Here is a 13,817-nt window from a genome sequence, read left to right on the forward strand (position 1 = left end):
CTTAAAAATTATTTTAGGATTTTTAAACACCTTTTTACCTTTTAAATTCCTTCCTCTTCTTTCCTGACAATTTAAACCAATGTTCAAGTAAATTTATTTTTTTTATTGTAAAGAATAATAAATACATTTTAATTTAATTCTTCATTTTAGCTTCTGTTTTTTTCGACGAAGAATATTTGTGAAATATTTCTTCAAACTTATTATGATTAAAATTCAAAAAAATTATTCTGGCAAATCTAGAAAATCTGTAGAATCAAATTTAAATCTTATTTCAAAGTCTTTTGAATTTCTTTTAAAATTTTTGTTCTGGAAAATCCAGAAGAAATAATGATTTGTCTTTGTTAGAAATATAGCTTGGTCCAATTTGTTATATATTCTAACAAAGTGTAGATTGGATTTTAACCTATTTAAAACATGTCATCAAAATTCTAAAATTAATCTTAATCAGGAAAAATTACTAATGATGTTCCATAAATTCTTTTTTTAATTTTTTCAAAAAGATTCGAATTAGCTAGTTTTTCTCTTCTTTTTTTCGGTTGAATTTTGAATTTTAAAGAGTCGAAATTGAAGATAAACTATGTTTCAAAATTTAATTGTCATTTTTTTCGTGTTTTCTCCTCTTTTAAAGAAGAGGAAGGAATTTAAAAGGTAAAAAGGTATATGTGTTTAAAAATCCTAAAATCATTTTTAAGGTTGTATTTTTTCTCTAAAATTGTCTTTCTGAAAGTTATAAGAAGCAAAGTAAAAAAAATTAAGGAATTTATTTAAACAAGTGAAGACCAAGTCTTTAAAATATTGTCTTGGATTTTCAAATTCTATTTGAGTTTTGTCTCTCTTAGAATTAAAAATGTTGAGCAAAGCGAGACCAGCTTGCTAGTAAATAAATAACATTTAAAAAATAGAGGCAGCTCACTGGTAAGTGCTGCTATTTGAGCTATTTTTAGAACAGGCCAGCGGGCGACCTGGTGCCCACGGGCCTGACTTACGGTCATTAGACAACATGACTGCACATCATAATGGCAGCTACACTTTCCATCTTAAAAGATCTAAAAAAAATATTTGGGAACAAGGTTGTAACATTATTTGTTAACACTGTCTGCTCTCACTTTCTCGCACATTTGACCCTCTGATGTTCTGTGTACCAACACTCTGTCCTCCTCCTGTCTAGGCCTGGTGTGTGTGTGTGTGTGTGTGTGTGTGTGTGTGTGTGTGTGTGTGTGTGTGTGTGTGTGTGTGTGTGTGTGTGTGTGGTAAACAGAACATCAATTTCCACACTTCTATTAGTCCAGTGGACCCGGACATCTTATATGTAATATAAATGTGTAGGGGGGGGGGGGGGTGTATGGTGTGTGGTCATTAAATATGTATTCTGATATATGTTCTTCACAGAAAATGAGCCAAAGTCAGTGAGTCTCAGTTTGAAAAAATAATTAATTGTATAATTTTTCTTTTAATAAAAACGGAAAACGGGTCCCACAGACCCGAACGGGTCCCACAGACCCGAACACCACACAAGGTTTATACTTTTTTTGTTTTGGTTTGTTCCCTGGTATGTATAATTATGCTAAAAAAATAACCATAATAAACCATGTTTTTTTCTTTATAATTGCCATGGTTATTTATTTCAAGGAAACCTTTAGCGTTGCTGTGTGTGCCCACGAGTGGGCATGCTTAGTAGCGTTGAACAGAAAAATGTTACGCCTAGCACATTTTTTCAGACCACCGGTTTAGATGGCGGTTCATGGCGGCTTGGCAATTCGCCGCACTTAGACAAGTCCGCCACTCATCTGCCATGAACCCTGAGAACTGCGGGGAACTACTCCATCCGTCACACGAGGTCATTAGCCACGATGTCCCACTGGGTAAATACTAGCTGAGATACTGGCAACCAACAGTGAAGCAATAGCACTGTGCCAATCCGCGTTGGCGCCGTGTTTAAGAATGTGTTGAAATGGTAGGTATACGGTTCATGGCGGTTTGAGAGCCACCATGAACACCCCGTACTCCTTGAATTCAAATAAGCATCAAAATAAGACCTACAGTAGATACAACTTCGTTCAAACCTGACCTTAAACCCTAGACCTAAACCCTCCGAGACTACCCAAACACAACTTTAATCAGAAACATAAACTTAACTTAATCCTTGAATTCAAATAGGCATGAAAATAAGACCTACAGTAGATAAAACTTGGTTCGAACCTGACCTTAAACCCTAGACCCAAACCCTCAGAGACTACCCAAACACAACTTTAATCAGAAACATAAACTTAACTTAATCCTTGAATTCAAATAGGCATCAAAATAAGACCTACAGTAGTTAAACTTGGTTCGAACCTGACCTTAAACACTAGACCCAAACTCTCCGAGACTACCCAAACACAACTTTAATCAGAAACATAAACTTAACTTAATCCTTGAATTCCAATAAGCATCAAAATAAGACCTACAGTAGATAAAACTTTGTTCAAACCTGACCTTAAACCCTAGACCCAAACCCTCCGAGACTACCCAAACACAACTTTAATCAGAAACATAAACTTAACTTAATCCTTTAATTCAAATAAGCATCAAAATAAGATGCACAGTAGATAAAACTTGGTTCAAACCTGACCTTAAACCCTAGACCTAAACCCTCCGAGACTACCCAAACACAACTTTAATCAGAAACATAAACTTAACTTAATCCTTGAATTCAAATAAGCATCAAAATAAGACCTACAGTAGTTAAAACTTGGTTCAAACCTGACCTTAAACCCTAGACTCAAACCCTCCGAGACTACCCAAACACAACTTTAATCAGAAACATAAACTTAACTTAATCCTTGAATTCAAATAAGCATCAAAATAAGACCTACAGTGGTTAAAACTTGGTTCAAACCTTACCTTAAACCCTAGACCTAAACCCTCCGAGACTACACAAACACAACTTTAATCAGAAACATAAACTCAACTTAATCCTTGAATTCAAATAAGCATCAAAATAAGACCTACAGTAGTTAAAACTTGGTTCAAACCTGACCTTAAACCCTAGACCTAAACCCTCCGAGACTACCCAAACACAACTTTAATCAGAAACATAAATTTAACTTAATCCTTGAATTCTAATAAGCATCAAAATAAGATGTACAGTAGTTAAAACTTGGTTCAAACCTGACCTTAAACCCTAGACCTAAACCCTCCGAGACTACCCAAACACAACTTTAATCAGAAACATAAATTTAACTTAATCCTTGAATTCAAATAAGCATCAAAATAAGACCTACAGTAGATACAACTTTGTTCAAACCTGACCTTAAACCTTAGCTAAACCCTCCGAGACTACCCAAGGACAACTTTAATCAGAACCATAAACTCAACTTAATCCTTGAATTCAAATAAACATCAAAATAAGACCTACAGTAGTTAAAACTTGGTTCAAACCTGACCTTAAACCCTAGACCTAAACCCTCCGAGACTACCCAAGCACAACTTTAATCAGAAACATGAACTTAACTTAATCCTTGAATTCAAATAAGCATCAAAATAAGACCTACAGTAGTTAAAACTTGGTTCAAACCTGACCTTAAACCCTAGACCTAAACCCTCCGAGACTACCCAAACACAACTTTAATCAGAAACATAAACTTAACTTAATCCTTGAATTCAAATAACCATCAAAATAAGATGTACAGTAGTTAAAACTTGGTTCAAACCTGACCTTAAACCCTAGACCTAAACCCTCCGAGACTACCCAAACACAACTTTAATCAGAAACATAAACTTAACTTAATCCTTGAATTCAAATAACCATCAAAATAAGATGTACAGTAGTTAAAACTTGGTTCAAACCTGACCTTAAACCCTAGACCTAAACCCTCCGAAACTACCCAAACACAACTTTAATCAGAAACATAAACTTAACTTAATCCTTGAATTCAAATAAGCATCAAAATAAGACCTACAGTAGTTAAAACTTGGTTCAAACCTGACCTTAAACCCTAGACCTAAACCCTCCGAGACTACCCAAACACAACTTTAATCAGAAACATAAACTTAACTTAATCCTTGAATTCAAATAAGCATCAAAATAAGACCTACAGTAGTTAAAACTTGGTTCAAACCTGACCTTAAACCCTAGACCTAAACCCTCCGAGACTACCCAAACACAACTTTAATCAGAAACATAAACTTAACTTAATCCTTGAATTCAAAAAAGCATCAAAATAAGACCTGCAGTAGTTCAAACTTGGTTCAAACCTGACCTTAAACCCTAGACCTAAACCCTCCGAGACTACCCAAACACAACTTTAATCAGAAACATAAACTTAACTTAATCCTTGAATTCAAATAAGCATCAAAATAAGACCTACAGTAGTTCAAACTTGGTTCAAACCTGACCTTAAACCCTAGACCTAAACCCTCCGAGACTACCCAAACACAACTTTAATCAGACACATAAACTTAACTTAATCCCTGAATTCAAATAAGCATCAAAATAAGACCTACAGTACTTAAAACTTGGTTCAAACCTTACCTTAAACCCTAGACCTAAACCCTCCGAGACTACCCAAACACAACTTTAATCAGAAAAATAAACTTAACTTAATCCTTGAAATCAAATAAGCATCAAAATAAGACCTACAGTAGTTAAAACCATTATCACTGCAGGACGAGGAATAGCTAAACATGCTTCACTACACACCGTAGCTTACCGGCGTCACAATGTAAACAAACGCCATGGGTGGATCTCCGCCTGATATCCACTGTAATGATACAAAGTACAATAGCGTATCGAGTCGATACTACTATAATTACATCAATATTTTTTATCGTCACAAAATCTTTTTTTAGTTTTTTAAAATTCATATTATGTTTATATACTCAGTAAATACGTCCCTGGACACATGAGGACTTTGAATATGACCAATGTATGATCCTGTAACTACTTGGTATCGGATCCATACCTAATTTTTTAAATTTTTTAAAATTTTTGATATATTTTTATTTCAAATATGCAAAAAAAAAACAAGAGCAAGCCTGATCCAATACAGTGCTATAGCCTTAACAGCCATTATAACAAAATGAAAAAAATGTAGAATAAAAAACTTAAAAAAAATAAACAAAATGAGCAATTTTTTTTTTTTTTTTTTTTACATATTTGAAAAGGAGTGAGAATAAGTTTACACTTATTTAATTCCACCCCTTTTCTTTAAATCATAAATTACTCTGAGCTAGAACTACTTGTTCACTCTATGTACAAACTTAATGAACTTGTATATACATCAATTATAAATATATACATACATATGCACTTTGTGGTATCATCCAAAACTAACAACAGAAGAATAAGTGATTATTACATTTGAACAGAAGTGTAGATAAAACATGTTAAAACAGAAAATAACCAGATATTAACTGTAAATGAACAAGTAGATTAACAATCAATTTTTATTACAGCTTGTCCTTTATAATTTTGACAAAATAATAGGTGTATAAATGACACAATATGTTACTGCATACGTCAGCAGATTAATTAGGAGTCTTTGTTTGTTTACTTACTACTAAAAGACAAGTTGTGTAGTATGTTCACTATTTTATTTGTTTGTTTGTTTATTTGTTTGTTTACCTACTAATAAAAGACAAGTTGTCTAGTATGCTCACTATTTTATATAAGGCCAAAATGTATCTTCCATTGCAATAATAAACATATGTTTAATGTACCGTATGATTTTTTGTTAAAATAAAGCCAATAAAGCCATTTTTTGTGGTCCCCTTTTTTTTTTTTTTTTTTTTTTTTTTTTAGAAATTGTTTTAAATACATTAATACCAAAATATTGGTATCGGGACAACCCTACTCCCGGATCAACTTGGTTTGCCATCACAGTTTTTGACCTTTGTTGCATACATCAGCAGTTTTAAATCAAAATACCTGGCATTGTTTTACACCAGGGGTGTCCAAAGTGCGGCCCGGGGGCCATTTGCGGCCCGCAGCTAATTGTTTACGGCCCGCCACACATTCTGGAAATACTATTGTAAAAATAAAAAAGAACATTAAAAAAAGTGGAATCAGGTGAAATCTAACGAGAAAAAGTTGCAATGTTGACATAAAAGCTTTTGTCTTTCTTCATTTTTCTTTTTTTGCCGTTGCTCAAAAAAAAAAAAATAATGACAAAAAATCCATGTTATAATGAATTATTTTCAGGGCTCCAATTACTTAAAATATTTCACTTAAAATGTTTTATGTGGTAAATATTGCATATATTGTGTAGTAGCCATATAAAAACATCAAAGTTTTCTTTGACAAAAGCGCATAAAACAAACAAAATAATAGTTCCAGCATAAACCGACAGATATATCTGAAGTTGATCTCGTAACTTAAGTGTTGAAAGTAAAATAATAAAAACCTAATAAAAATGTATCACTTTATTGGATGTAGTGATTTTTTATTTATCTTTTAACTGTGATTACTCAAAAATATGAAATAATTAAAATCAATGGTATCCTGCATTATTGATCTTTTAGGGCTCTAATTACTAAATACTGCATATTTCAGTTTTACTATAAAAAAACTAAGTTTTTTTGACAATAAAGCCATAAAACATTTTTTTAATTTGTATTACTTTATATCAACTTGAAGTTGATATAGAGATTTACTGTAAGCGTTAAATAATTTAAAAATAATAATAATCTGACTTATTTTTAACATTTTAATGACTGAGACCCTTTATGGTCCCCTGGGACCCCTAAAGGTAAAATAAATAAAAAATGCATATATTTTGTTATGGTTTGAAAATGAAAAATATCAAAATGGCCCCCACATGCTTTAATTTTTCCGTGTGCGGCCCTCAGTGGAAAAAGTTTGGTCACACAAACCGAACAAAACCCGTAGTACCTTGAATGTCGAAGGGATTGTCGATGACAAAGTGTCCATTCCACACCACGGACAGATCGACTGGCAGGTCGCTGATGTCGCCGCCCTCGTAGTCGTACTGGCGGACACAGAAAGACAGAGAATTGGTCTTTCCTAAAAATAGGAGTGCAAATAAATTGGGATGTCATTTGCTTAGTGATTCACCTCGGGTGTGTTGGTGGCAAACAGCTGGTTATACAGCAAATAGACACATTCCATAAGCATACACACACACACGGGAAATAACAGATGGCTTTAAGCCGGACGGAAATTGGAGGTAAGACAACAGGAAAATGAAAGAAGTGAGAAAAAAAAAAGAGACAGGAATCAAACCGCGGTAAAACCTTATTCATCCACACGTGATATAGCAGTCGGGTGAGGAGGGGGTGCGAGAGATAGGATCGGGAGGGAAGTTGTAAAGTGAAATTGGCATTTTCCATTTGCTCACTGACACACTTGATTTGCTAGACGGAGCTTGACCACCCCAAATGGCCAATGGGGCTTGTAGCGCATGCACACACATTTATGATGCAGACCGGAAAAAAGAACAAAAAAAAAAAAAGAGTCTCCTCTCTGCTCTCCAGCGCACACTATCAGCTATTGTACCCCCGTCCCCGTGATCCGGGCGTGACCCTCCATCCATCACACCAGTGGTGGGTTGACTTCATTAGCCGCAATGTCCCGCCGGTTAAATACTGGCCTAAATACTGGCAGCCAGCAGTGAAACAATAGCACGCTCCGTGGTGTGGCCTCCATTAAACTTTTAAGGCTTCCCACTTGTCTGCTGTCACCAAAACACTAGGTGGACTTGTTCGCCGGCTCGGCCCCTGCCCACCACATCATGCTTTATTCACGTGCTTGGAAATGCCAAGGCGGGACCACACCGCGACACTGTCACACTGCGACTGGCCCACGGTCTAAACCAGTGTTTTTCAACCACCGGTGTGCCATGACCAATGTTCCCTCTAATTGTTCATGTGTGTGAGCAAAGGCAAAAACTCCCTGAGCATTCAGTGGATGCATGGGATTCCGGGTATTTGTTCCGTTGTGTTTATGTTGTGTTACGGTGCGGATGTTCTCCCGAAATGTGTGTGTCATTCTTGTTTGGTGTGGGTTCACAGTGCGGCGCATATTTGTAACAGTGTTAAAGTTGTTTATATCGGCACCCTCAGTTTGACCCGTATGGCTGTTGAACAAGTACGCCTTGCAGTCACCTACGTGTGTAAGCAGAAGCCGCACACGACATGTGACTGGGCCGGCACGCAGATGGTATGGTAGTATGGTGTAAAAGCGGACGCTAAAGGCAGCGCCATCACGGCACGCTCTCAATGTTGTTGTCCGGGTGAAAATCGAGAATGGTTGCCCCAGGAGATTTTCGGAGGGGCACTGAAATTCGGAAGTCTCCTGGAAAAATCGGGAGGGTCGGCAAGTATGCAGCTGAGCCGCATCAGAGTGATCAAAGAGCCGCGGGTTGCCGACCCCTAGTCTGGGTGGAGGACCTGCTTTGGAAATAATTTGTACCCCTTTCAGACATTGCATTCAATTCCCATTAAAACATTCACATGTTGCACAATGAGATGTAAGCAGGGGATCATGTGTACATTCCTGCAACTTCCTGTTTGTAAAAATATTTATTTTTATTAGTATTTATTTAATATACTAACAGCATTTCATGATTAATATTTATAAATGAAGATTCCTAATAAATGACACTAGAATAAGCACACATTTGATTGGTAAATCATAGTGTAACGACCTGGAATGACTTTATGTGTGGTGTTGGAGTTGTCCGACTTTTTGTGTGGCCCTAAACGCATCGCTGGCTAAGTGCCATATGTGCATGTGTTGGCGCAAGTGAGAAAGAGCGAGCGGCTGCTGTTAATATAACAACTTTTGGTCTGGTTTGTACTGCAGAAAATGACCACTTTTGCTAGATATCATTTTTTTAACTAATGTTTTGGTGATGTGTTTATGGCCGACAATAAAGAGTTTTGCTCGGTAAAGTGATGGATGGAATTCATGTCCTCAAAGCGTCTCGACAGACGTTACAATATTTGAACAATGATGACGAAAACAGTTTTCTCTGTCGTGGCCGTGTGTCGAAAATTGTTATGCGCTTATTTTTTTATTTGATTTTGTGCGTGGCATAGATTTGCCGTGCGCAGAGGACGCTCGAGCAGTGCGCAATTGCACAGGCGCGCACCTCACGACTACCGCATTTCTTTAACCGTCCTCGAAGCAATCCAGTAATCCACAGGCCAATATTAATCCACTCAAAAAAGTGAAGAATTTAAATACAGTAGTCACTTTGTTTTTGTATTTATATACTACACATATATAAGTCGGTAGATGTCAACACTCTGTAGGGCAGAGCTGGGCAAATATTTTGACACAGGGGCCACATTGAGAGAAACAAATGTGTCTTGGGGGTGGGGGGGATATTATTAATTATTATTATTATTATTTTATTTTTTTTCATTAAGAAATACAATCATGTGTGCTTACGGACTGTATCCCTGCAGACTGTATTGATATATATTGATATATAGTGTGTTTTTTATGTAGATTTAGTAAAACAAAATATATATATATTTTTTTTTATTTCTTGTGCGGCCCAGTACCAATCGGTCCGCAACCTTTTTGCGGACCGGTCAACGCTTGAAAATTTGTCCCACGGACCGGGGTGGAGGGAATATTATTAATTTTTTATTTTTTTATTTTTTTTCATTAAGAAATACAATCATGTGTGCTTACGGACTGTATCCCTGCAGACTGTATTGATCTATATTGATATATAATGTATATATTGTGTTTTTTATGTTGATTTAATTAAAAAAAACAAAAACAAAAACAAAAACAAAAATGTTTTATTTTTTATTTCTTGTGCGGCCCGGGTACCAATCGGTCCGCAACCTTTTTGTAGCTGCGGACCGGTCAACGCTTGAAAATTTGTCCCACGGACCGGGGTGGAGGGAATATTATTATTATTATTATTATTATTTTTTTTTTTCATTAAGAAATACAATCATGTGTGCTTACGGACTGTATCCCTGCAGACTGTATTGATCTATATTGTTATGTAATGTATATATTGTGTTTTTTATGTTGATTTAACTAAAAAAAATAAAATAAAAATAAAAACAACACATTTTTAAAAATTTTTATTTCTTGTGCGGCCCTGTTGATTTAGTAAAAAAAATAAATAAATAAATAAATATGTATATTTCTTGTGCGGCCCGGTACCAATCGGTCCGCAACCTTTTTGTAGCTGTGGACCGGTCAACGCTTGAAAATTTGTCCCACAGACCGGGGGGGGGGGGGGGGGGGGGGGGGAATATTATTATTATTATTATTTATTTATTTATTTATTAATTTTTTTCATTAAGAAATACAATCAAGTGTGCTTACTTACTGTGTCCCTGCAGACTGTATTGATCTATATATATATATATATATATATATATATATATATATATATATATATATATATATATATATATATATATATATATATATATAAAATGTGGTTTTTATGTTGTTTTAGTAAAAAAAAAAATAAATAATAATAATAATAATTTTTTTTTAATTTCTTGTGCGGCCCAGTACCAATCGGTGGTTGGAGACCACTGTTCTAAAGATCCCCAAAAACTCATTTTAAAACCTGTGGAGACCTGGCATTCCAGGCTATAGCTCCCAGACTCTGGAACAACTTGCACCAGTCCCTCCGTCATCTTGACTGTGTTGAAACGTTTAAGAAACATTTGAAAACATCCTGTTTTAGTAAAGCTTTTAGTTAATGCACCATCATTTTTAATCCACTTTGTATCCTTTTTATGATGTTGCCCCGGTTGCTTTAAATTGAATGGTTGTTTTACTTTACCTACGTTTTGTACAGCGCTTTGTGGTTTTATCTGTGGAAAGCACTTTATAAATAAAATGTACTTACTTGCTTAGAGTCTTGTGACCATTGATGTCAAAGTATGAAAAGGGAAAATCAAAACCAAAACAAATGATGTTGATTTGTGTATGCACTTGAAGCCTTTTTCCACCACACTCAGAAGGTATCTGCCAACATGACTAATTACAAGAGGGCGACCCATGTATGCACTCTGCTTTCTTCTCACAGGCCTCCTCATCTCACAGCTGCTCTTGCTTTGTTAAAAATCGGCAGTTCTCCGTCCCAGATCACACACACACATGCACACACTCTTGTATTTGTTACCTTCTTGAGACCCCCGAAAAATGCCTACTAGTATAATAATAAAAGTCGTAATTCTACTCAACGCAAGTCAATATTTTACAAGAATAACTGAACATTTGTGCAATGTTATGATAAAAGTTCTAATTTTGCTCAACAACAGTCGCAATTTTACGAGAAAAGCTTAACATTTTGGCAATTGTATGAAAAGAGTCAAGATTTTACTCGATAAAAGTCACGATTTTATAAGAACACTTTAAAAATGTTGGCAATATTTTAATATTAATCTGAATTTTACTTGGCTAAATTTTGACAATGTCATAGAAAATGTCACTATTTTACAAGAACATCAAAACAATTGGCAATATTGTGATACAGGTCAGATTTTTATATGACAAATGTCACCATTTTGCATTAAAAATAATAACTGTACATTAAAAAAGTAATAATTTTAGGAGAAAATATTGCAATATTACAGAAACAGAAAGAATATAATAAATTGTTCCCAAGTTTATAAGAAAAAAGTCGACACCTTGTGAGAGAAAGACTGCTTTAAGTTAATTACTTTATTTATTTATTTTGTGTTTGTAATTTTTTTTAATCTTCATTATTTACTTGAAGTTATTACAGTATCTCTCTCTCTCTCTCTCTCTCTCTCTCTCTCTCTCTCTCTGTATATATATATATATATATATATATATATATATATATATATATATATATATATATATATATATATATATATATATATATATATATATTTATTTATTTATTTAATTTTCAAGTTATTACATTATATCTCTATATACATTTTTTTTTTTTTTTTTTTTTTTTTTTTTTTAATTTTGGCCAAAGGGGGCGCATTTCAATTCCTTACACACACTTGTTATTACATATATTGGCCAGAGAAGGAGTACTTCAATTTTTTTACACACACTTGTTATTTCATATGTTGACCAGAGGGGGAGCACTTTTAAAACCGACCTTTTTGGGACCACCCTAATTTTGCACATTAAATCAACAAAAAAATCCAGACTTTGGAGCAATGTTCACGGACTCTAGTATTTGACTCTCTGTTAGATGCAATGGTTTTCCATATTGGGACCATGATTTCGGTCCTAACTTGTTTACACCAGCCTGATATGGAAGGTACTTTTCCCTGTTGATGTCTAAAGAAGGGTAGAAATACAAGAAAAAAACACACACACACACACACACACACACACACACACACACACACACACACACACACACACACACACACACACACACACACACACACACACACACACACACACACACACCACACACACACACACACACACACACACACACACACACACACACACACACACTCTTGTATTTGTTACCTTCTTGAGACCTCCGAAAAATGCCTACCTCTAGTATTATAATAAAACTCGTAATTTTACTCAACGCCAGTCAATATTTTACAAGAAAGACTGAACATTTGTGCAATATTATGATAAAAACTATAATTTTACTCAACAGTCGCAAATTTACTAGAACATCTTAACATTTTGGCAATTTTATGAAAAGAGTCAAGATTTTACTCGATAAAAGTCACAATTTTATAAGAACACTTTAAAAATGTTGGCAATATTTTAATATTAATCTGAATTTTACTTGGCTAAATTTTGACAAATGTCATAATTTTACTTAGAAAATGTCACTATTTTACAAGAACAGCAAAACAATTGGCAATATTGTGATACAAGTCAGATTTTTATATGACAAATGTCACCATTTTGCATTAAAAATAATAACTGTACATTAAAAAATTTATAATTTTACGAGAAAATATTGCAATATTACAGAAACAGAAAGAATATAAGAAATTGTTCCAAGTTTATAAGAAAAAAGTCGACACGTTGTGAGAGAAAGACTGCTTTAAGTTAATTACTTTATTTATTTATTTTGTGTTTGTAATTTTTTGTTAATCTTCATTATTTACTTCAAGTTATTACAGTATCTCTCTCTCTCTCTCTATCTATCTATCTATCTATCTATCTATATATATATATATATATATATATATATATATATATATATATATATATATATATATATATATATATATATATATATATATATATATGTATATATATATATATTTATTTATTTATTTTTCAAGTTATTACAGTATATCTCTATATACATTTATTTATTTATTTATTTTTTTATTTTTTAAATTTTGGCCAAAGGGGGCGCATTTCAATTCCTTACACACACTTGTTATTACATATATTGGCCAGAGAGGGAGTACTTCAATTTTTTTACACACACTTGTTATTTCATATGTTGACCAGAGGGGGAGCACTTTTAAAACCGACCTTTTTGGGACCACCCTAATTTTGCACATTAAATCAACAAAAAAATCCAGACTTTGGAGCAATGTTCACGGACTCTAGTATTTGACTCTCTGTTAGATGCAATGGTTTTCCATATTGGGACCATGATTTCGGTCCTAACTTGTTTACACCAGCCTGATATGGAAGGTACTTTTCCCTGTTGATGTCTAAAGAAGGGTAGAAATACAAGAAAAACACACACACACACACACACACACACACACACACACACACACACACACACACACACACACACACACACACACACACACACACACACACACACACACACACACACACACACACACACACACACACACACACACACACACACACACACACTCTTGTATTTGTTACCTTC

General features: G+C 34.4%; 1 protein-coding gene across 4 annotated transcripts in view; it reads right to left on the minus strand.

Annotated features, from left to right (window-relative positions):
- Positions 1 to 13,817, minus strand: part of LOC133653263 (plexin-A1-like) — a 684,271-nt gene that overhangs the window by 141,717 nt on the left and 528,737 nt on the right. For all 4 annotated transcript variants that reach the window (XM_062052348.1, XM_062052349.1, XM_062052350.1 and 1 more), the window contains exon 11: positions 6,872 to 6,968. In XM_062052348.1, coding sequence (XP_061908332.1) covers positions 6,872 to 6,968 — 97 coding nt within the window. The remainder of the gene's footprint in view (positions 1 to 6,871; positions 6,969 to 13,817) is intronic.

Source organism: Entelurus aequoreus, linkage group LG07, assembly GCF_033978785.1.
Source record: "Entelurus aequoreus isolate RoL-2023_Sb linkage group LG07, RoL_Eaeq_v1.1, whole genome shotgun sequence".
Taxonomy (NCBI): Eukaryota; Metazoa; Chordata; class Actinopteri; order Syngnathiformes; family Syngnathidae; genus Entelurus; species Entelurus aequoreus.